Source organism: Antedon mediterranea, chromosome 7 (assembly GCF_964355755.1).
Source record: "Antedon mediterranea chromosome 7, ecAntMedi1.1, whole genome shotgun sequence".
In the NCBI taxonomy this organism is placed as follows: Eukaryota; Metazoa; Echinodermata; class Crinoidea; order Comatulida; family Antedonidae; genus Antedon; species Antedon mediterranea.
The window spans coordinates 18,807,788-18,833,048 of record NC_092676.1 but is presented as its reverse complement, the minus strand read 5'-3'; the positions used below and the strand labels follow the sequence as shown (position 1 = coordinate 18,833,048).

The 25,261-nt window shown below is 32.8% G+C and overlaps 2 protein-coding genes across 3 annotated transcripts; one reads left to right on the top strand and one right to left on the bottom strand.

The window, feature by feature from the left end:
- Window positions 1-357: 357 nt before the first annotated feature.
- Window positions 358-17,531, top strand: LOC140054230 (organic cation transporter protein-like). 2 transcript variants are annotated; one of them, XM_072099150.1, is made up of 11 exons: window positions 358-447; window positions 6,934-7,317; window positions 7,870-8,016; window positions 8,223-8,334; window positions 8,569-8,737; window positions 9,200-9,338; window positions 13,125-13,216; window positions 13,305-13,516; window positions 13,805-13,913; window positions 14,137-14,367; window positions 15,288-17,531. In XM_072099150.1, exons 2-11 carry the CDS (start codon window positions 6,937-6,939, stop codon window positions 15,346-15,348), a joined length of 1,653 nt encoding a protein of 550 aa, XP_071955251.1. In that variant the 5' UTR covers window positions 358-447; window positions 6,934-6,936; the 3' UTR covers window positions 15,349-17,531. The 2 variants fall into 2 exon arrangements, with proteins under 2 accessions (XP_071955251.1, XP_071955250.1); XM_072099149.1 differs by lacking the exon at window positions 358-447 and adding an exon at window positions 3,139-3,383.
- Window positions 17,532-17,975: 444 nt separating this feature from the next.
- On the bottom strand, window positions 17,976-24,493 carry LOC140054787 (ras-related protein Rap-2b-like). The gene is made up of 6 exons (XM_072099878.1): window positions 24,312-24,493; window positions 21,745-21,965; window positions 20,607-20,663; window positions 19,792-19,865; window positions 19,022-19,318; window positions 17,976-18,533 (listed from the first exon to the last, which is right to left on the bottom strand). Exons 2-6 carry the CDS (start codon window positions 21,896-21,898, stop codon window positions 18,402-18,404), a joined length of 714 nt encoding a protein of 237 aa, XP_071955979.1. The 5' UTR covers window positions 21,899-21,965; window positions 24,312-24,493; the 3' UTR covers window positions 17,976-18,401.
- Between the last annotated feature and the right edge of the window lie 768 nt (window positions 24,494-25,261).

Below are 25,261 nucleotides of genomic sequence, written 5' to 3'. Positions count from 1 at the left end.
CTCTCACAATTGTCAATTCTTAGCAATACTTTTTTTTCGTAAATCCACAAGACCACTAACCCATTTTGAAAGTGTTTTGAAAATTAAAAATAGACCTATCCGTTATTCAAGCAATTCAGGCTTGTCACGATCATGGATAGTGTCTTCTAAACTCACCATCGTACTATTATGTGTACTATTATCGTAATATAAAATAAAATAGTTGATTATTTCCAGATTTTCCAAAAAAATATAATTCCTTCGCTGTAAATGACAATGAAACTTTTATAAAGGAACAAATAGTAGCCGTGGATTAGACAAAGTATGGCAACGTTGTTTTGTTTCTCATTCAACTTGTTGTAATGGTTGGATACACACCGTAAATAAGTTACTTTAGTTAGGCTACTTCACCTATACTGTACTGTACTATTGCGGTGACCACAGATATACACTTTAACAACAGTATAGGTAAGAACTGTATTATTAATTAATTATCAATTAATCAATAAGCGAATACTGTATCCATATAAATATTTCATTTAAAAGGTATGCAAGTGTACCGTCACTTGGCCTACACAGAGTTTAGACAAGTCTGGGTGGGTTGGTTTCGATATACGAGCTACCTGGACTAGGGAGATACCTCCTTGCCTAGACTCGCCACGCTTTCGTTGAAGCTGTGTTGAAATAAAAAGGTAATTCCAATAATCATTCTTCAAATTATTATCGTTCCATTCAAAAGTAGCACTGGTAAGGGAGATCTTTGCGATTTTAACGCTGTTTTGCAACGTAGAATGTATACAGATGTAACACCTGGAGGCTTTGCCTTTTTGACAACTATTCATCGCATACCTAAACGCCAGATGATTATTACGATCCATGGATTGGCGACGCTCCTGCAGTAACAAGGTTTAAGAATGTTTGTAGCTCTGCGAAAATCAAAGCTATAATCGTTAATTCGGCCGATTGACTAATTGTTTTTACACTAACTTGAGCACGCGACTGCAGCCATGTGTATGGCCTTGTTAAGTTTTTTACGTTGAAGATTGCATTTAAATGGTAGCGTCTACATTTGATTCACATTAGGCCTAAAGCAATAGCGTATTTACATTATAATTTTTTTATAATATATTAAATATTATGTTTATTTTGATTTTATAACACACAACACGCCTATAACTGTTAATTATGTCCAAAAACCAAAAACAAATAGGGCTAGCGAGGCTAGGCCTAAGCTACAATCACGGCGATACGATTACGAAACGTCGTCAGGCAACTGAATTTGATCTAGGTTAATTCAATTTTCTCCCTAGATTGCACTTCTTGTAGTGTTGTTCCCAATTAAAACAAAAAAAGTACTATACACGATTGTTTAATTGTACCGTCATTGAACGGCATGCGACCCACAATCGCCTAATCAAATGACAGGCATTTATTTAGTTGTTGTATAATATGTTTTAGGTCATGGAAAAGTTTTATGATATTCTCGTAAACCACGTAGGTGCATTTGGAAGAAGTTGTAATTTTTCTTGCAGCCATTCCCTGCGCTTTCCATAGCTTCGCCAACAAGTATCATATGAAGACATTATTAAAGAAAGGTTCAAAGAGTGCGTATTAACGTTTAACGTGCAGTGCGCGTGCAAAAATCTGCGCACTCATTGCAATTTTTTAAACGCTTAAAATTGCCTGAAACGTACTCTAATTTCATCGAAAATAAATTTGACAATTTTGAAAATTGCATTATATGCGCTACGCACGTAATTTATGAGTACCAAATTTTATTAAATGGTGATTCATGTCCTGGCAATCGTAAACCCCTGGCAATAAGGAATATACTCTGAAAAATTGACTTAGGTAGATGAAACTGATATCAAGACAAAAAAAAATGACAACAAACGTAAATAGATTGATAACAAAAGTAAAGAAGGTTAATGGTTAGGACATCTGCATATCGAGCAGAAGGTTCCGGGTACAAGTCTCGGTTGGGGCGAGACGTTTCAAATTATATATATATATATATGTGTGTGTGTGTGTGTGTGTATGATTATGTTCTGTATTTTATACGTAGTTCGTTCGTTTGATTTCCTTTTGTTACATTTTACAAGAAGGGCAATAAAAGTTATACCTATATATCTATCTATCTATCCATGCATAACCCTTCAAACAATAATTAAAAGCTGCTGGTTTTATCTTTCTTTCAACTACTTTTACTGGTTGGATACACACCGACAAATAGTATACCTTTTCCTTATAAAGTACAGTACAGTACTTTAAATCCTATAATAGGTCTACCTATAATATTCAATGGAGTAAAGAGCCTGATAAAATGGATGATAGTAAGTTTTGTAGAGTACGTGGAGAGTGGGCATTTGAATTTAAAAATGCTTATAACAGTTTTTGTTACAAGTTTTAGCCAAGATGACATTAGTACTACTTTATCAATTCATTTCCACGGAAGGTGGCAGCTTACGGGAGGTACCAAATGTACTAATTAGATAGGAAGAACAATCGAAAACAAAACCGATCACTCTCGAAATAAATTCTTTAAGCTTAATAGCCATGATAGACTGATCACTCTGAATCAAAACACCAAACGTTGCCCACAATCTTTAGTTTGTTATTCTATTCATTTATTTAATAGCAACTTTGTTAGATCACTGAATTTTCTTCTTTTTTCTTGATATATTTGTATATATATATATCAATGTAAATCAACCAACCAACTTTCATTTGTACCTTCTTGTAAAAATGACAATAAATGAAATAAATAAAATGACATAAATAAATGACAATAAATAAAATGACAATAAATACTATTGTATCGTAATGGTCGTAGAATTTATTTACCAAGGAAGAGTATTCTCTGGTATTTACCATAAGTCATTATTATAGCAGGGTTATATCTAACAAATATTATAAATGGGAACTCACTGGGTAGTTGTTAAACTTGAGTACAAATTGCCATGCATGCTATAGTAATAAAATAATATGTAGTTTTTAAATGGAAAAGGTAATACCTGTTATTACTTTTATTGTTGGCATTTTAAGAGGCTGGTGAATACGTTGACCCTATGTAGGCCTAAACAACTGTGGTATGTAGAACAATCTTCCTTTATTTTCATTTATAGATATTGGATCAAGTTACAATACATGTATAATATCCCCACGTATCCCAAGCGTGGGTCTAGGACAACAACAATATAAACAAATAAAGATTTCATTAATTAGGATCAGACTTAGAGGCATGCCTGTCTCAGAAAGATTATCCTTGATAAGATGAATTCGGTGGTTTTACATTCCAAATCAGATAAAAGACCTTTAAGTTAAAGGAAAAATAGATTTATCTGTACACGTAACATTCAAAGTTAAACGTTGTACGGTACGTATTCACTACAGTCGCATCATAGGTAAGAACTTTGTATTATTTATCTTTTAGCATATGTTGTACCATGGATTAAGTCTATTCTTTAATCCATGACCAAAGTAATAATGTCTTTGAAATTAATCTGTCTGTAATCTTTTGTAGTATTTTAGTTTATGCTGATTAAAGAAAGGTGTACAAGATACACCTCAGCTGATATCCCACCGTTGTTGGACGAAGGCCTATGTCTGAGAATTTTGAAAATAATTTGTGGTCCGCGAGTTTCCCATAAATTGCAGCCAATAGAAGCGAGCCTACAGAACAAAGTTTAGCATTCGCGATCTTTATTCGACTAAAAATTATTGTCTTAGGCCTATGTAGGCCTACTGCAATTTCGATTTAAATTGTTACGTACATCAACTAAGAAAAATGACAACAATTGTAACATGATTACAGAATAACCCACTTTTTTAAATTATATAAAAATAAAGTAATGACAAATAACATAATTAAATTACCATAGAATTTGGCACATAGCAAAAAAAGAAAGACTAAAAATCGATAAACAAATACTGACACTAAAATGACAAATTTTCACATTATGATATTTGGCAACGAGTTGCAAGGGTCATCAGAGCATGGTGGTGAGGTGTTTTGAATTATCACACATTATTACAATGAATAATCAATTAATCGTTGATGTCTGGTGTTGTGCTTTCTAGCATTGATGTAATGGTGTCTTGATTCCGAGACACCTGTTCATGATTGTATGTAGGCCTACTTGATCAAGTGATACTACAATAGGCTTCACTGATGTTTATACTATAAACCTATAGCCTACATATTTATATTAATAAATATTAATACCAGCACAGTTAAAACAGCCTAAACAGGAAACATAAATGTTTGTTTAAAATGTACCTGACTAAACTATCTGGTAAATCATTGACTATTCAACATTGGAACTAAAATAATTGTTTTTAACAATAACCCAAATAAAAACAATGATAAATATCAGAATACGTTGTCTAATTGCCCGTACAATACTTTCCTGTAACTAATTACAAAGCGAGTAGAACTACTTTTATAAAGTGAAAATAATACATATGCCATGAGCTATAATGGTTTGTCGGATACACACCCGTCCGACAAGTATTTTACTTAACTGGTAGTAATTTTAATTAACTTTAACAGCAGAGGTAAGAATTAACTTTTTATTACATTAACAATTAGCAATTGCAGATGTAACAAAATAAATAGTATTGTCTTCGAGATCAATAGATGTTTCTGTAAATCGGTTTTGCTACCGTACCTAATCATGAATAGTGGTTGAAGCTTAGCTGGCCTGGGAGGATTTAGCCATACTGTGACAGACCAATACGGCATCATGTATAATTGCTTGCTTGCTAGTTGTTTAAGATGAAGACGAGAAGGGTTAACCTAACTAAAAAGTTAAATTTCTATGCATATGGCAATTATGTGTGTACATATTAATGTATATAAATGACCGTCTGACGAGTTTATTCGGATGGGTGTGGCTAATATTAGGAACATTGTAACGGGTCGAAAAATCTATAAGCCTTAAAGTTTCCACGAAATATGTGTTGCAATTGTTTGGAGTAGGTAAAAATGATTGACCATTGCCATACAAATTTAGTGGTGGAGGTGTTGCCTGTCAGACACCCATTTAAAAAACACTAGATCAGCCGAAAGTCAACCCTTTAAAACTGGTGGGAAAACTGTCATGAATGGCCATGGCACATTTTAAGTGGTGGGTAACCGAACCCTATTCCCCCCCCCCCCCCCACCACCATCTTGTAAAAGAGAAATAAAATAATACATTTGCTATAGGCATTTTAGGGTGATGAGTTATGTCCGGTGTTTTACCAACGTATTCCCCATCCCCTGCCCAGCGGCGATCAGCTCAAAAGCTAAGGCTGTAAAATAATTAATGTAAGTTAAAAGCATAATCTCAAACACCATCAATGACAATTTCTAGATATTTTCAGTGTTAGGTTCGTTGTGCCCATCAGACTCCCTATAAAGAACCCTAGCACCACCCCTCCTGTCCCCATTGCCACCCAAAAGCAGAATGCATGGTAGATCAGCTCAAAAAAGATAACCCTGTAAAATGGTTAGTTAGTTTAGTTATAGTTAGAACAATTTGCAGTCAAGCGTTTATGACACTACATCCTCGGAACTGCATCATATCCTCTACCCCAGCTCAACAGTTCCAAATAGTCCACAAATGTGATAAACAACATGTTGTGTTGTATTAAGTACATTACTGTAACCTTAAAGTACATTACAGTAAATAAAATGTAATGAAAATGCTATAAAAGAGTGTAAGAATTAAATTTATTGATGTATACTAGTACACAATTGTATTGCTGTCTCTAGGTATATCTTAACTGACTATTGACAGTCACCGAGATACGAGTCTAGGTGTTTTACTTTTTAATAATGTATCCCTGTCTTTAGTTTGGTATGTAGAGACCATGTATAAACAGTAAATAGCGATACCCAATGCACCGAGAATCGAGAGCGGAATTATAGTCTACTATGTAATTCTTTACTGTCAATAGTCAGTTACGATATACCTAGAGACAGCTGCAGAATCGGGAGATACTAGCCGATTCTCGGTACTGTATATACTGTGTACTCATGTATCATACGCAAATCACATATTATGTGTGTTCTCTGCAAACATGTCCTGATCCGGAAAAATTGGAGAAACTCGGCTCGGAACTGTGCCATGGAAATTTTGTAAATTTGTAAATGCAAGGGTTTGCAATGAAATTTACAAATACCAAATCTAGTCCAATAAACCAAATGTGATTTTGAAATTAAGAGCTACTGAATGCACTGGCTATGATTAACATTTTACCAAATTCGTGAATTATTCTGCTATATAGGCCTACAATTATCATAGTTGACAACGCAAACAGAAATGATAGTAAAAATAATGTTACAAATAATACACAAACCATTACTCTTTTTCTATCCCACAGTGTACATAAGTCGTGTTATGATATATTAATTTAACAACTAAAATCTGTGGATTTATTAATATACCGATAATCCAAGCAGATATCATCATTTAATGTAATTGTTTCTGAAATATATGTGAAACATACTGTAGACCATAGGCCATAAACCTAACCAAACCATATAAGGTTATTTTCACTAATTGTTATTGATTTGAAATTCAGAGCTACTGAATGCACTGTCAATGATTAACATTTTACCAAATTCGTGAATTATTCTGCTATATACAATTATCATAGTTGACAACGCAAACACAAAATATGGTATAAATAATGATGCCAAAATTGAATACACAAGCCATGACTCTTTTTCTATCCCACAGTGTACATAAGTCGTGTTATGATATATTAATTTAACAACTAAAATCTGTGGATTTATTAATATACCGATAATCCAAGCAGATATCATCATTTATATTGTTTGCTAGATTGTGTAATTGTTTCTGAAATATATGTGAAACATACTGTAGACCATAGGCCATAAACCTAACCAAACCATATAAGGTTATTTTCACTAATTGTTATTGATATTTGTAAATTATTTTTTAGATCATGGAAAAATTCGACGATATTCTTGTAAACCACGTAGGTGAATTTGGAAGAGCTCAGAAGTTTTATTTTTTCTTGGTGTGCCTTACAACCATTCCCTGCGCTTTTCATAGCTTCGCCAACACGTTTATAAGTGGTTCGCCCAAACATCACTGCCGATTTGAAGGGGCACTGAAGTACAAAGACGACGCCATTGAATGTGCAATCCCATGGGACAGCGACCAGGATGAATGGTCTAAATGTGAGGAATATAAACAATACAACATCACTGGGTTAAACAGTAATAGTGATTTTAACTGCACGTCTGAATTAGATGAAGAGACCGAGTGTCGTTCAGGATGGCTCTACGACCGTAATGTTTACGGAGAGACAGTCGTCACAGAAGTAAGTATTTTACAATTTTAAGGGTTGATCGTAGGCCTAAAAAGTGTAACAATGAGAAAGCATTCAAATATACTTCCTCCCTTCTTCAACTACACACTTTAAATTAATTGATTAAATTTGATTCTTGAAACTCTGTCTACACTCTCAAGTTTGTTTGATAAAAATGTGTGATGTGCCCAAATATAGTAGTGATATGACATCATCATGTCCATATATGGGCACACATCACATTTTTTTGTCACATAAAGTTTGATAAAGTTGAAAGAGCTTAAAACGATGGCGTAGATTTAAATGGAATAAATACCAAGTGGCGCGCGAATTTAGGGAGGGGAATATAGGGTAATGCATCTATTTTTCATCCTCCTCTTCCTCCTTCTGTTCCTCTTACTCCTACTACTTCTTTTCCACTTTCTCTTTTTGTTCATTTTACTTCTGTTCCTCCTCTTCCTCATCCTCTTCCTCATCCTCATACTCATTCTCTTCCTCCTCCTATCTTAAGATGGTCTACTTAACGTCACATAGTTAAAAAAGTATTAACGTTTTCTTATTCAGTGGGACTTGGTTTGTGATCAAAACTGGATGCGTCAACTGGGAAAGTCAATCGTACTTCTCGGAAAACTTATCGGTTCATTAGTCTTCGGACAACTATCGGACTTGTTTGGTCGAAAGAAAATACTACTGATTTCATTGCTGTTACAGGTTGGTTTTTCTTGAAGTTTATTTTTTTTTCTCTTGAATGTACTGAAATGTGTATTTACTACTTCTTTATAATAATATGTAAGACTACTCTCGCGGAGAGTACAGTACAACGCACACAAAACATTAATACATGCATAAAACACAGCAATATACAAAATATCAAAAACACCATCTACGGTAATTTATTGTACTGTGTTTTGTTTCAGATTACATGTGGTGTTTTTTCAAGTTTTTCTGGTTCTTTTCCAGTATTTATTACCTTTCAATTCTTGCTTGGGTGCGCTTCCTCGGGTGTCTTTCTGACAGCTTTCGTCATTGGTAAATATTATATTTACAGAACCTTGTATAATATATTATGAACAAAAGAAAAAGTATAGATTAACAAGGCCATATACATGGCTGCAGACGCGTTCTCAAGACCGACCGACCGACATAGTGAGCTGTAGAGTTGCGTTGCACGCGACTAAAAAACGTAATTGCAAATAAATGTATGAAATGTAGCAATCATAATCATTCATTTCTTCCTTCCTAATAATTTTATTTTTGTTTTAGTAACCGAAATAGTAGGGCCATCATGGAGGACATTTATCGGGATTACGATAGAATACTTTTTTACTCTTGGTTACATCACATTAACTGGTGTAGCTTATGCTCTTAGAGATTGGCAGAATATTGAGTTGGCGCTTTCTTTGCCCGGTGTCTTATTCTTGAGCTACTTTTGGTAAGATTCTCTCTTTTCTTAAATATCTTCTAGATAATTAAAGTGATTAGAGCAAAGTTCCCACTGGGAAGAAAGAGAGTGGCACACCAAAATCAACCAAGCTTCTTCTGTCTATTATATACCAAAAATGTCGTGTAAATTTTATTATGATCATTCCATTAAAATTTTGTTTTATTCCAATCATATGACGTCATGATCAATACGAACAATACAATCGTTGGATCGTCACAATATAATTATTGTTCTTACTAATCATGACGTCAATTAATTGAACGTGTGAAAATATTATTTTTTTTCAAAAGCAGCATATATGGTTATGCTAGAGTTAAAAACTGTATAGATTTCTCTTATTCCATGTAGGAAAAACACATATTTATCTATTTATCATCAATCGTTATCATTCTAGTATAAATGGGGCTTTAAGTACTATTTAACTAAAAGTATGATATAAATATACTGTAGGATATTACCAGAATCTCCCCGATGGCTTATGACAAAAGGAAGATACGAAGAAAGTGTTAAAATATTGAGAGAATTTGCAAAAACAAACAAGACATCATTACCAGAAGACTGTCTTGAAACTCTGAAAGCGGTTAAAACGGTTAGTGTAAATTAATTAATGCACACAGGCGATAGGGTCTAAATTAATTTTCATTTATTTCATTTATTCCACATTTATTTAGTCATCAATTACAGTACATCATAATTACAGTACAACTGAGAACAGGGATCCTGCATAAAAAAGCTGTAGCTTCGTTTTTTTGTAGGACCCTTTTACATAAGAACAAGTATATAGAACTTAAATAAACAAAGGTGTTGTTAATCAGCATATAGTGATAAAAAGTATTTTTTGACCTGTTTTTTTATACATTTATTTTGTTTCTTTAAGATAACCGGTTTATTACCACCATTACAAGTGAATTCTTTCCACAATTTTGGTCCATATATGTGTATAAACTGTTGACTGCAAGTTAGTCTTGTGAAGGGAATTTCGAATTCAGTTTTTGTTTTGAGGTTATGAGTAGGCCTAATACTGTCACAGTAATTAGAAATATTTAAAATGTGATGTGGTAATTCATTGAATTTTACGTTTGCCATAAATCCTATGACGTTTACTTTGTAAATATCATAAACGTTTAGTATTTTTAGTTTCTTAAACAGTGGCTCTGAGGCTTGTCTGGATTAAAGAAGGTAATGCATTTTACAGCTCTCTTTTGGAGTTTTAGTATTACTTCTAACGTGCTCTTGTATGTATTTCCCCATATTAAGTTACCATACTGAAGGTGAGGTAATACTAAGGTGTTATAAAGACTAATACGGACTTTATGAGGAAAGAATTCTCTTACTTTTAAAAGTATACCAATTGCCCTAGACATTTTTTTCCTAATAAGCTGTATGTGATGTTTCCAGTTAAGATTTTCGTTGAAAATTACACCTAGAAATGTCACATTTTCTTTTCTATGTAATAACACATTATTCATTTTTATTTTAAACTGGTTTTTGTCAAAGTTCTTTTGGTTAGTTCTAAAAACAACGTAATTAGTTTTGCTGACATTCAGTAACAGCTTATTTGCTTTAAGCCATACGTTTATTTTTTCTAGTTCAATATTCATAGTATGGTTTAACATTGTAGGGTCATCTCCTCTTGTTATACAAGTTGTGTCGTCAGCAAAACTAATTATATCTATTTTACTACTTGCTCGACTTATATCATTGATGTAAATTAAAAACAAAAGTTGTCCTAAAACAGAACCCTGTGGCACCCCTATATTGGTGTCTTTTTAAACATGATGATCTACCGTTGGCATAAACATATTGTTTGCGGCCACTTAAATAGTTTCTAAACCACATTAAAACGATGCCTCTTATACCATAATGCGCCAATTTGCTCAACAGAATACTGTGATCGATAATGTCAAACGCTTTTGACAAATCCATAAAGGTAGTAAGTGCATATTCCTTTTTTTCAAATGCATTTAATATTTTATGGACCAAGTCGATCATAGCATGAGAAGTTGAGTGTTTGTTTCTAAATCCATATTGATTGTTGCTTTAACACTTTACATTTTGTAAGATAATTGTATAATTGATTATGGATAATCTTTTCAAAACTTTCGAAAAAATGGGCAACAGCGATATGGGACGATAGTTTGAGGCCAAATGGCGGTCCCCTTTTTTATGTATAGGAACTACTTTGGAAATTTTCAACTTCCCTGGTATTAGTCCAGTTTGAAGTGATAAATTAAAAATATATGTCAGCGGCTTTAAAATATTGTATTTTACTTCCTTTACAACTTTTGCTGAAATGTCATCAAATCCGGGGGCTTTGTTTGAATCGAGAGATTCAATAACTTTTAGTACCTCCTCCTCATCAACATAGCAAAAAAACATTGAGTTGCGTTGTTTGTTTGTGAGGTATTCAGAATATTTTGTCGTAGTAGACTCAATATTGTCTCGAACCTTACAACCTACATTAATAAAATAATCATTAATATGATTTACAACATTTTCGCAACCATGTATAGTTTCATTGCTATGTGTAAAAGAAGATGGAACTTTAGTTTTTCCTTTATTCGGATCAATTACATCATTTATAACATTCCATGTTTTTTTAATATTACCATTTGTTCGATTGAAAAGATTTTCATAATACATCTTTTTGGCGATTTTGCACGTGCGTGCAAAAGCTTTTTTAAATTCTTTATACACATTTTTGTTTTTTACAGTAGGGTATTTTATGAACCTTTTATGCAGTACATGCTTTCTTTTACTAGACCTTAGTAACCCAAAACTCATCCAGGGCTGCTTGAATTTGTCATACTGTTTTGATGACTTTACAGTTTTTTTAAGGTGTTTGTTATATAGAAACTTAAAATTATCCAGAAAATCATTATAAGCGATTTCTGGATCAGTCGCTTCATATACTCCAAGCCACTCTGCACTTAATAAATCACTATTTAGTTTCATAATATTTCTATTGTTAACTATATACGTGTCACATGAGACTGAGGTGCCTTTATTCATGTGCGTGTTTACGTGGGAAGACGAAGCAGAGTGAGTTATTTGATATACTGGTAAATGGTCGGAAATGTCCGAGATTTGTATACCAGATAGAACTTTTTCGGAAATTGTATTTGAAAATATGTTGTCAATTAGTGTTACTGACTGATCTTGTATTCTAGTTGGTCTAGATATAGATGGATAAAACGAGTGAGACATCATTATTTCAATAAAATCATTTACATCACTGCATGTTACATGTTTAAGCAGATTGATATTAAAATCTCCCATGATAAAACATGGTTTACCTTCTTTGTCTATAGCAGTGAGGACATCTTCAAGTGAATCATTAAAAACATCTATTTTCATGTCTGGTGGTCTGTAGACAGTACCAACAATTGCATTTTTACACTTTTTTTCAATTATCTCAATAAACAGACATTCACAGAAATTAATTTTCAAATCGGTTCTTGTTTTGACCTCTATAGTATTTGAAATAAACAAGCCAACACCACCTCCTTTTCGATTTTCCCTGTCTAGAGCATGGAAATCGTAGTTTGGTAAGTATGGTCTAGGTGATGTTTCTTTAAGCCATGTTTCTGATATGCCAATTACAGTGAATGGGTGTTTAATGCCGTTTAAACAAGTAATTAATTCATCTAAGTGTTTGTTAATACTTCTGATATTATAGTGTAAAAATGAGTAGCTGATAATATATTATTTATTTTATTAACCGAGTCATTTAACTGGTCTGTGCTCATATACGAGCATGTCTCTATCGTACATATTTTATTGCTAAGACTATGATCAGTTAGTTCATCCTGTTCGTCAAAGTTGTTACATAGAGTAATAGGATTGAATAATATATCAGTTTGATTTGATAGATTGTCATTGTTTATACTTGTTGCGCTTTCAGGGTTTGCTTGAGTAGACTTTTCCATGTTACTTTGGTTATTTCGGTTTTAACTTCTGTCTCTTGTACGATGTACTCGGGCGTTGTAACTTGAGGGTTAACTGGACTTTGCATCGAATGTTGCTAGCAAGTAGACTTGTTCCATTTTGAGATAGGTGATATCCGTCTTGGGCCAATAAATGGTAGATAATGTTACCATTTCTAAGAAAATTGCTGTTGTCACAGAATGACAAGTTGTGTATATTGTCAAGTCTCATTGCGTGCTTGATTTCTGCGTTTACCATCTCAATTTTGTAATTTAGTTCCCCTACTCTCGGTAGACCCAGTGAGATGATAAAGTGGGTATTTGGGAATTCAATGGCATAACTTTTTGCAATATCAATATCAATACATTTAGATCATTATTAATGTTTACTTATCTTCAAGTTTATTTCAACTATTATAATATTTTGTTATGACTATTTCCGTTTACAGAAAGAACATGGCGCCCAAACTGAGAACATTAAGGCATTATTCTTTACCTCACCAACAATGAGATGGAAAACAATTCTCATTGGTTTTAACTGGTATGTTATGACAAAACAGCGGTCGTAGAATTCATATTAAAATAGGTATTACATATCTTAATAATCTTTTTATTCCACTACCTAAAAGGCTCTCAATTTCTATGGTATATTATGGACTTGCATTTCATACAGAAAGTTTGGGTTCGAATCCTTATCTCGCTTTCTTCATCTCTGGAGCTGTTGAGGTACCAGCGTATATTTTGTCACAACTTCTTTTAAAACGTCTGGGCAGAAAAAGAGTAATTTGCATATTCATGAGTATAGGTGGCGTAGTTTTACTTTCGACAACTGTAATTAAAGGTTAGTAAAAATAAACCTTTTCGGCCTATATTTTATTAAGTAAGCATGCATGTGGCGAAGGGGTACGATTTCACATGCGTCAAATCTAAACTTCTCTGTGGCATCACCCCGTACGAAACAAATGCAAACACAGGTCATGTTAATAATACACATGTTTGTTTCAAGTTGAGTTCATGACATTTTAATTTTGGATTTGCCTTTGTAATAATTATTCATTATGCGACTGTGTAAAAAAATGATAATCCATAAATCAATTTATAAATATTTATTTTTATTCATTTTATGTAGATTACAAAGTCTCTGTCTTGGTATTTGCTATGATAGGCAAATTATGTATCACCGCTTCGTACGGAATTGTTTATTTATACTCAGCCGAACTGTATCCAACCACAGTCAGGTTTGTAAAAGTCATAGGCCTAATATTTTTGTATAGCGCACTCTGTCATATGGCCCTACTAATTAATTAGAAACAAGCAGATAGAAATAATAAAGTTGTTATAACAAGACCAACACACCAACACCAAAAATATACACTACCAAGAAGTTATAGTAAACTATTTCTACTATTAATTTCTACCATTAAATAAAATATGAATGGGGTATTTTACAATATTATTTAGGAATATTGGTTTGGGATTTTCATCCATTTGCGCCAGAGTTGGCGGAATATCTGCTCCGTATATCCTCCTGATTGGAGATTACACGTCCATTGTGATGCCGCTCATTCTCTTTGGTGCACAATCTATGCTAGCAGGAATATTAATACTGCTTCTACCAGAGACACAAAACCAGAATCTACCAGACAATATAAAAGAGGCGGATGAATACAAGCTGACGTGTAAACAGTGGTGGTAGGTAGACATTTTACTTGTTTCAGCAGCAATCATCAAAGGGGAATTTAACTTTTTTCCTCTATAATATAGGATCAGTGTACCTAAAAATGTAGAACTATGCATTCGCACATACCACGCGCGAAATAGGCAGTTGGGAGCTTTCTATATGCGATATTTGTCCGAATTAGTAAGTCCTCCTTGTTCACAATAATTGCTTAATAATTCTCGACAACCGTACACCCAAAAAAGGGATTGAAATACGCTGTTTTTAGATGAGATTTTCAGAATCCAAGGTCGTCTCCTAGAGTAGATGAAATTTTGTCCGGCGACGACCAGGTTGATAAAATTGCCAAGCCAAAACTCAAACGCATGCGCAAGATACATTAACATGACGTTATTGTTTAGTCGCCTTGTTCTTCTCAGATGTCCTGCTTTGCGTGGAAATAATATACTGAACTGGTTAATAGTGGTCTAAAATTCAACTGTGTATAGATTCATAACAAACCGTTGGTGGTGCTAATTTCCCTATATTAGTGTCTTCTCAAAGTTACCAAGCTATTCCTTTCAGATACGGTCACAAGTTACATTGTTTATCGTTTTCATATGTTAGAGGGTAATGGTAATGTTTTGAACCGGAATTAGGAATATGTTTACCGCGAATGATGCGTCATAAATGCATGCAGTCCTTTTTTATCACTTTATTGTGTTTGTGTTTTTTTTTTTCTTTTTCTGTCTCAAAATGTCATTTTTTGTTAATGTAATGCGTCCGTATAATATGTTTTATGTTTATGCTTAGGACTACAAAGACAAGCCACTTTGGCTTCTGTGTATCTTAACCCATAAACTTTGTAAAATATTGAATATTGAATAAATGTTGTTGTATATCAGTTTTATTTGTAATAAAATACGATAATTTTAATAAATTATATTTTTTTTAGTACTGGAAATTCCACAACAGATGATTATCGTTCAGTGGAGACTAAGGACACGAAGGTGTAGTTACATCACATCCGAGTAAAATAAAACCACTTGGCTCTTCAACAGAACCGTCGTCATTGACTCAAAGAACTTCGCTATATAAAGTACAGACAATATCCCGTTAGTAAAAAATATATTAAGTCAGGCAGAAAAAAAAATGTTGTTGAACTTATATACTCTGATTTGCATTCATGATTCTCGAACAGTGACAGCCGAGAACAGATAAATAACTTTTTTTAATTATGGACTGTTGCATTATTTTTTACCATTTAAAATGGTGGAGTTGTATAATAATAATAATAATAATAACAACTTCATTTAAAAACGGATGCAACACTTGAATCACCATATTGGTGTTTACTACAAAACTATTTATACTATTACACAAGTTATAATTTACAGTACAAAAAAAAAGAAAAACAAAAAAAGAAAAAAGATTTCACGAAAAATATAGAGTTTCAAGTATATTTTGTAATTTTTTAAAATATATGTATATTAGGAGCTGTAATTGCATTTGAGTTTATAGCATTTAAACTATTCCATAGCTTTGCGCCAGAATACGAGAAACTTTTCTTTTTATACTCAGTGTTTGCCTTATGTAAACTTAGAATTTTGATCTAGTATTAAATGTTTGTTTGCGTTCATAGAATCTGTTTCTTAAGTAGGATGGTGTCAAGTTATGCATTATTTTATACATTGTGACTGCTTCGTTGTAATATTGTTTTTCTTCTAAATTAGGCCAATTTTAATCTTTGAGCGCCTGTGAGCTAGAGTCATACCTAGATGTATGTGTAATTATTTTAGCCGCTCTATTTTTGAGTACTTGGAGTTTATATTTTGAGGGTTTGGTTACAACGACCACATACTACATTGCAGTAGTCAAAATGGTGGGCTATGATAGATTTGTACATTAATGATTGAATATTTTGAGAGAAAATATTGCTGCATTTTTTTAGATAGTACAGACCTGATATTACTTTATTTTTCACCTGATCTATTTGTTTATGCCATTTTAAATTTTCATCGATAATGACACCTAAATGTTTACAGTTATTTACTTTTTCAAGTTTTGTACCGTCTATATTAATATTAATATCCATGTTAATCAATTTATTAATTTTTGATGTGTTCCTAAAATCATATATTCAGTCTTTTTAACGTTTAGACTTAATTTGTTACTTGCTAACCATAGTTGTACATGTTTTAGATCAGTATTTACTTTGCTTATTATATCGTGTATGTCTTTAGATGCATAATATAATGCAGTCTCATCTGCGTACATGCTTACATTTACATGGGAAACTGAGTTAGGTAGATCATTAATATACATGATAAATAGAAGGGGCCCTAGTATTGATCCATGAGGGATTCCACAAACACTATTAGACGTGACCGAATCAACATTGTTAATATTAGTAATATGTGTACGATTTGTTAAATAATTTTCAAACCATTTGATAACATGATTAGCAAAATTAAAATTGTGTAGTTTTTTTATTAGTATCTGGTGATTAACAGTGTCGAAAGCTTTTTTGAGATCAAGCATTATTAGTCCTATGTATTTACCATTTTCAATACTGTCAATCCAATCTTCAGTTATATTTATTAATGCCGATGATGTCGAGTAATTTGACCTAAATCCAGATTGTGGATTGTATAATTTAGGGTTGATTTGTGAATAGAGTTGGTCAAAGACAGCGCGTTCAATAATTTTCGATAAAATTGGTAGTACAGAAATTGGCCTGTAGTTAGATGGTTCACTTCGGTCGCCATTTTAAAAAATGGGCATATTCGTGCATTTTTCCATTTACTTGGGAAGTCGCTGGTTCTTGGAGATAAATTAATTAAAAATGTAATGGGTTGTACAATTGAGTTGATTCCTAATTTTATTAGTTTAGCAGGAATTTCATCAGTTCCTGTAGCCTTTTTGTCAGATAATGATAAAATTTGTTTATATACATATTCTTCGTCAACAAGTGTGAAATTTATTTTGTCTTCACCTTGATTTGGGTATTCATAATTTACATGGTTATTTTCAAATTGAGGAATTTGTTTAACTAGGTTAGGTACTATGTTTGCAAAAAAACTCATTTAAAGTATTAGCTATCTTGTAAGAATCTGTTTCAAGGCCATTGTATTATAAATTTCAGACATAAAGTTGTAATTTTCGGTATTGTTTTCGATTGCTATTATTAATAAATAAATGGGCTATGATTGGTAATGGTGCAAACAAGAGTGCTGGCGTTTTCTTTAATTAATTTGTAAATCAAATCGGTGATTATGTAGGCCTATGTACACTGTATAATGTAGACCCGATAACGAGAGTAACAGTAGGTCTTGAGAGATATGTAGATAAGACCCGTGAACGATAGTTTAAAAGAGGCGCTGTTGTATTTATGTTACATCAACGCATGAATTCCTCCATGATCAACGTACGCTGTTGGTTACGTAACAGCTTGACAAGACAGACGTCAAAACATGGCTGTCGAAGCCGCTGTTGTTTATTTGCGCCTTTGAGCAGTTTCAGTGACTGAAATGAGTTTAGAGGAATATAAGTAATACAGCAACAGTACTGAACTTAGTGATGCAGTAAGTAATAGCATTTTATATATTTATCTACTGTAATGGTAGTCAATGGACTATCCAGTTCTTTTAACATATCTTTATTTATAGGCCTAGTTGTGATGAAATACAGAGTACACAATGATAATTCTTCGAATGATAATATTTTAAACATAACATATGTAAAAACCCTACCACGAATCACTTGGAACAATTGAACAACCTGTTCTTAGGCTTATACTTTGTAAGACTATGCCTAAGCATCACTGTATTTTCAAACACGTTATCAATATATATATATAATATATTATAATTTTATCTCTTATACCTATATGTAAAATTGCTAATGTTATAAATCGAAATATATAAACTAATACTGCACTTAAAGCTTCCACGATGACACATTAGTTGTGTTAAAAGATTAATTGTAACTCAAAATGTTACTGTATGAATCCTTCATGATGACGGGATATTGCATTGATTTAGAAAATGTGCATACTATGCTGAATAATTCATATTGTTGCAGTTCTCTTCCCCCTTGATCTAAAACGGTTCATTATTGCTCGAAGAGATTTAGTTCTGTTAAAAGTTGAATTAGATCCGTATGATGAAATACAACATTTATCCTCTTGATATTGCACAATCTTTAAAAATAAAAATAAAGCTTTTAGTACTACACTAATATATAGAATAAATAGCATTGAATAAAAAAAGCATAGCAACTAGAAATGTTTGTGCCGAGCTTAGTGAGTAATTGTTAATCAATTGATTGATTTGCATTCAGGAGCAAAACCAAGAGAACATAACTACAAATGGAGGGAAATACCATTGAATGCCTGGATATTAATTAATCCAGAATAATGATTGTATTGTAGAGAATAGTCAAATATAATGTAGGCCTATTGTCGTGTATTGTTTTGTATATCTCATCCCCTTTTTAAATAATTAATTATAGTGCCAGTGTATATTATCACAGATTATCTGATTAAGGTTCTAATTCACCATCAGTGAAGATAGATTGAATTGAATCAATTTCAGGTGCAAAAATGCACTACTTGATCCTTATTCAGTTAAGTACGGTAATCATGAAGTAGGCCTACTTTAATAAGTAGGCCTACTGCTGTTTACTTACTTGTTTTAAAAGAGCCTGAAACGCCTTGTCTACACTATCAACACCATTTTCGGCAGATGTTTCCTGAAATATACAGTCGAGCGTATCGTATTTTGTTGTTGCAATCTCGCCCTCTATTGTTGAAACTTCTCTTAAATGTTCAAGATCAGCCTTGTTGCCGATAAGACATTTTGGAATTCTGCTTGGCATTTTCTGTGAAATACTATCGAGGATGCGGGTGGCCTCAACGAAGGATGCCCTCTTTGAAATGTCGTATACAACCATAATGCCATCAATGTTTGTTGGAAGAACTTTAATCTAAAAAAATAAGTAGAAACAATGGCCTATTGTTCACTCGAAACCTAAAATGGGATCTTTCTGTATGGTAAATAACCATCAATAATGAAAATGATATTCAAGGTGTCAGAATCAACTCAGCTTTTATCGTGAAACAGACAACAATGATCTATGCAAGCACATTTTTTCCTGAAGTGTCCTTTTCAAACAGCAAAACTGCTAGTAAATAGGCCTAACTCATGACAATGTTATGGCCAATTCTCATAGTTAGCAGACACATTACTTTCATAGTTTTAACATTTATTTTTTCTACAGTTGCTTACACTTTCCTCTTTTGAGAAAAAAAATGAACCCTCCTGTAAAAAAAATCCTGGCTATAGGAACTTTGGTACGTTTAAGGAAACAAGCCAACTTTTATTCGTGTTACAAAGAAAATTTATACAGATTACACAGTTGCAGTTGTGGAAAAAAATATATTATAAAAATGTACATACCGGCTTTGCAGTATCCGTGATTGCCACATGCATTTGACAATTATCAATGTCTATGTACTTTTCCACGGTAATTTCTAGAAGAATATAAATCATTGTATATGGTAAATAGTATACAAATAATGAATGTTTATGAGTGCAATGGTACAAATAATGGCACGAGGTGAATGATGAAAGGTTATATCAACGAGGCAAAGCCGAGTTGATATAACCTTTCATCATTCACCAAGTGCCATTATTTGTACCATTACACGAATACAAAACATTCATTATTTGTTTTATATAACATCTAGACGTTTTTTTTTCGTACACAAAAATGTTTCAAAAAGTACTATTTAACGATCGTTGAATAGTGCGTACTATTGCACGCCATGTGACCCACATTCGTCCAATCAAATGACAGGAATTTATTTAGGCTTATATAATAATAAATAATCTATATAATTGTCTATCAATATTGTTTTTGATATACAGTTTATCATAATATCATTGATTACTACTGTAAAGATTTGACAACCCACGAATTTACATAGAGGTCGCTTTGCGTGTGACAGGCCATAATCGCTTTTTATTAATGACTAAAATACATTGTAAATAAAATCATTTGGTGTGACCACGACAGGTCGGTTCCGAAACTTGTATTCGTTAACTTTCCTATAAAGTGGTACCCGATTTGTGTGATCTAATTTTCTTACAGTTCAAGTACAATAATTTGTAAGCTGTCCATTTTAAACAGCGCCATTATTTTCATATAGGCCTAGACCCTTGTTATTTTAGTAAAATGAAGTAATGGTAAAGAATTATAAAAATATATTTACCTGCTTTCGGTGCGTATTCGGTCAAAAACCTTCGTGTTACGAATCGAACTGTCAGCGCTAAATAAACAAAATGAATTGAAATGATTATGATGATCGGATATCATACAGTAGTACACAATTGCAGGACATCAGTTAGTCATTAATTTCCGCGTGTCTCAAAAGTAAACTTTTCCGTCAGTTGGTCTTGATGTTGGAGACTGATCTGGAAACTGGTTTTGGTTCCAATGGTTTCACGTAGGCCTACATGAGTGAGTATTATTTTTTACTTTAAAAGTAATATTAAATGTATATAATATATTTCAGCTGAGTTAGGCCTAAGTTATAAAGTTATTGTACGATTCAAAATACGTGAAGCTAAAGTTATGTTTAATAATGTGATGTTTAGTTTTTTCATCAACTCGTGATGCAATGTGTATTAGGCTTGGACAAAATACAATAACGTAGGCGCAACGCAACCGAGTTGACCAATCACAAGCGACAGTTCTAACTATCCACGGCGTCGTGATAGGTCTAATTATTTGCGGCGCGCTTACACCCGTCTTGCAAGTGTACGAACCAAGCTTTAGTAGTAAAAGCACAAGGAAATTGTATTTGCTTGAATATGAAAACTAATTCTAAGAAAACTGGATATAGTAGACACTGTTTGTACTAATTGGTCAATTGTTCAATTGTATTTTTAAATAATTAGCATATACTCCATGATTATACACAATTATATTATAATTGTCGCCTTAATTATAACCTAATTAGTACAACCATGTTGCCTTTTTAAGTACGGTACACTTGACTACTGAACAATCACTTAATCGCGTAATTATAACAATACCAGTGAACCTTTACTAACAATAGAATATTCAGAATTACGATTACGTCATTAACTGATCATTTAGCAACAATGGGTCATGTGTGCTTAAACAACTGTAAGTATGATTTTCAGTTCTAAGTAAAAACAAGAACAATTCCCAAAATGAAACAAATTAATGTTTTTTAACATGCGTTGGTTACCGCCGAACACCAAAAAAAACTCCCTGACTAAACTAACTTATTTCTCTACACGAATTTACCAAGTATTTTGCTCAGTTTCTGAGTACTTAATTCGTTAATCTAGTAACTCAAATCATGAAATAATTAAACTTACCTGATTTTCCTACACTTGAATCGCCAACCACAAATATACGATAGGGTCTCGTCCTATGCATGTTTGATTTGTAACCCCTTATTGAGCCAATTGTACGAGGTCGCTGAGGTATCGCCGGGCACAATGCTGGTGTTTGCTTTCCATTTGATCGCATTTCGTTTTTGCAGATCAACGAGCCGATTAAATCAAGATCAAGAACAGTTCATTAATCCACCAGTGGACTGGAAAAAAATAAGTGTTAACCGTTTTGATATTATCTAATATAACGTACGTGAAACATGTTTATATAAGGTTAGATATGTTATCCTGTAAGGATGTATCTAATATTAAATAAATAAGACTAAACTCACATACAGCTACATAAAAAATATTAATAAATCAAATATTCGTACTGTATTATTGGCAAGAGCAAGAATATGTAATGTAAAGTTCACAACAGGACAAACACATGCGTTAGAATCTCAAATTAACAAAACGAAGTTTTTAAGATTTGTCTACACATCAAACTCTATATGACAAAAAATGTGATGTGCCCATATATGGACACGATGTTGTCATATCGCTACTATATTTGGGCATTTCACTACCATATTTGGGCACATCACACTTTTTTGTCAAACTAGTTTGATAGAGTGTAGACAGAGCTTAAGGGAATTGTTTTGCTGGGAGAAAAGGCCCATATATGAACCGTCGAGCCATAATCCTTCTCTTCTCATTTATATCTCCATGTATTTTATATGAAGCAAAACATAACAAATTTTATTGGCCACCATTTGATTGACAATTACTCATGTAACGTATTATGTTTAGTTATTTCATTATTTTGTTTAATACAACCCTTCATGACGTAAAACACAATACTATTAATGTTGATACATGTAACTCAAATCCTATTTACTTTAAAAGTCGATCAATGGAGAACACTTGGTGGAATCAAATGTTTTCAAATGTTAAAGAAAAAAAACATCCTATTATGTAACTACTGTAGCTTTGTGTTTGTTCAGCTTAATTGATTAGTATAGTACTTAGGAAGAAATAAGTGTCATGTGTTTTTATCTTTGTTGTCCATCAGTTGCGGTCCAGGAAAACAATTATTTTCAGTTCTTCTTATTGATCATGACATCATTTGACTGAAAATATTATTTTCATTCTATAATTGGTTGTATTTACTTCTTGCATGAAAACGTTTCTAATTTATTTAGTTTTCTGTTTGGAAATGTAACAATGCATCTATACAGACTTTTTATTTATATTAACTAGTTTTTGTGTGAGCCTCCTATCACAAGCCCCTTTCATCTTCTTTAAAATAGTTTTACTCCTTTTTGTTATGTGTATTATTTTTATGAGATGAATAATAGATTGATCTGACGGTATATATCGTCGGACGTTATCATCCATCCGTATGTCAAGGGACTAAACATTTTACTCTTCCCTGATTCGTATAAACGAGCCTCCTTGTCATATTTCTGTCAGATACATTGATCAAGGCGTTGATAGCGCAACAAAACAATACAATTTAATGTCAAGTTGTGCTAATTTTTACTTGTTCGAATATTGTGTGGGATACAACAAAATTTTATCATTTTAACCTAGTTGTTCTGAATTGATGTTCCGTGCTTTCTATCCAATATGCATTGAGTAGGCCTACCAGTGAGTACCAATTTGTATTACTGTATTGTCGTTATTAGAATTAGGCCATTATTATAATAAGGCAACAAGAGCAACACACGGATTTAATTGTATTTCAATTTTGTTAGGCCTATATCTCTTATCATTTTCCACTTTGGTCATATGGATTTCTGAACAGTTTTGTACGTTTGTTTTTGTTATGTACTTGTCTTTTTACGAATGAAATGAAATCCTTGAATCTCAAGGACTATAAGGTGGTCTGAACTAGTGTTTAGAGAGAAAGGCGGGGACAAGTCCTAATGATGCATTAACGTCCAAACCCATCAAGTGTTTTTTTCGAATAATCTTTGGAAGAATAATAATAATGGTGCATTACAACCATCATGCACCTTCATGATTGTTTCGTAAAAAACAGGCCTACTAGAATTAGCTTATTTTAAAAGATAAGATTTTCTACAGCCCTACAATGCAGTTGGTTCTACTTGTCCAATAGAAAAATAATGTAATTATATAAATATCAGAATTGTAATTTCAATATTTGATTGCACCAGAAGTAGTTTTTGATCACATAAACGCTTTTCAAAACAACAAAGCTTCTGGTATTGATAATCTTGATTTAAAGTTACTTAAACTTGCCTCTCCTATTATCTGCCACTCACTTACTCACATTATAAATTTATCATTAACCGCAGACGAATAATTAATTTTCCATGAACATGATATGAACCAGTTTGGCCGGAGGTAAAACGAGAAAGGCGCTTCAGCTTCCTGTCCTTCCTTGTTTTTTTTAATTATTATTATTCGCAACTTTGTTTCCATTAAAGTCGTTTTATAACTATTAGCGAGGTCATAATAAGTCCAACATTGCGATTATAAACTGCGATTAACACAAATGTTGTAGTCTTACGTAAAGGATAAAAGAATACAAGAAAACTTACCGTTTCGCTGCAAAATTGAATTCAGGATAGGCCTAACCAAAGATAGAATAGTCAGCTAAATGTACGTCTATGTAGAATACACTCTCTTCAACAAACTTGTATACGTAATCGGCTTAGATGAACACTTGTTGACCAGTAAATACGAGTAGGATGGGAAATACCATGCATGAAGACGTGACAACTATCTGTGCAACCCAACAACTCAATTTGATACTTTTAATTATGGTTCAGATGGTGTTTCGTATTACTGTATAACTGTTCACCGAATTAATAGCACGCATGTCTATTGTTTGAGGGTATTGTTCATGTTCGGAACACCAAATTAACCCGCCATTGTGCTTGAATGCTTCATTATCCATGAAAGGGTCTCTGTACGTGTACAATAGTCAAACCCTGTGCTTTTTACTACAATTGTATTCAGATGTAATGTTATTGAAAAATAAAACAAACCGATTGGTCAGAACATTTGTAACTTGTCAAGCTATGATACTGTACAAAAGATACAAAACCTACCTTTCTGTTGTTTTAACACAATAAATTAATGAGAGTTGCTGTTTTACTCAACAGAGAATGGCCCAACTTTTCTGCCAAAAGTTCCTTCCCTTTTTAACGAACAGTATTACTATTAGCCTTACATTATTATTCTTTGTGTAGTATATAAAAACAATATTTGTTTTTCTTTTTGTTTCCAGACTGAAAAGAGTAACGAGGAACGTAACATTATAGTGTTGCTAAATTCATCGTTTTTAAAATAAATTTGGATTTTTTCTATAAATTTGAGTTTTCATAATTGATTAACAATTATCTACTCTGACGAGACTTTCGTTGGGTAGGTATTTGCAACAGGCGTTCTTGGTTTAGTGAAACACTGCACCGTATGTCATATTCTGTGACTATAGCTTAAAAAGAGAATCCGTGAAATTTCTGAATGATTGTGATCTTTTTAGAGG

Coding starts and splice junctions, on each gene's coding strand:
- LOC140054787 (XM_072099878.1), bottom strand. CDS start 21,898: ATGCGATCAAATGGAAAGCAAACACCAGCATTGTGCCCGGCGATACCT. Junction 20,664..21,744: donor TTCAAGTGTAGGAAAATCAG/GTAAGTTTAATT, acceptor TTGTTTATTTAG/CGCTGACAGTTCGATTCGTA. Junction 19,866..20,606: donor CGAATACGCACCGAAAGCAG/GTAAATATATTT, acceptor ATATTCTTCTAG/AAATTACCGTGGAAAAGTAC.
- LOC140054230 (XM_072099150.1), top strand. CDS start 6,937: ATGGAAAAATTCGACGATATTCTTGTAAACCACGTAGGTGAATTTGGA. Junction 7,318..7,869: donor GAGAGACAGTCGTCACAGAA/GTAAGTATTTTA, acceptor TTTCTTATTCAG/TGGGACTTGGTTTGTGATCA. Junction 13,914..14,136: donor CTGTATCCAACCACAGTCAG/GTTTGTAAAAGT, acceptor AATATTATTTAG/GAATATTGGTTTGGGATTTT.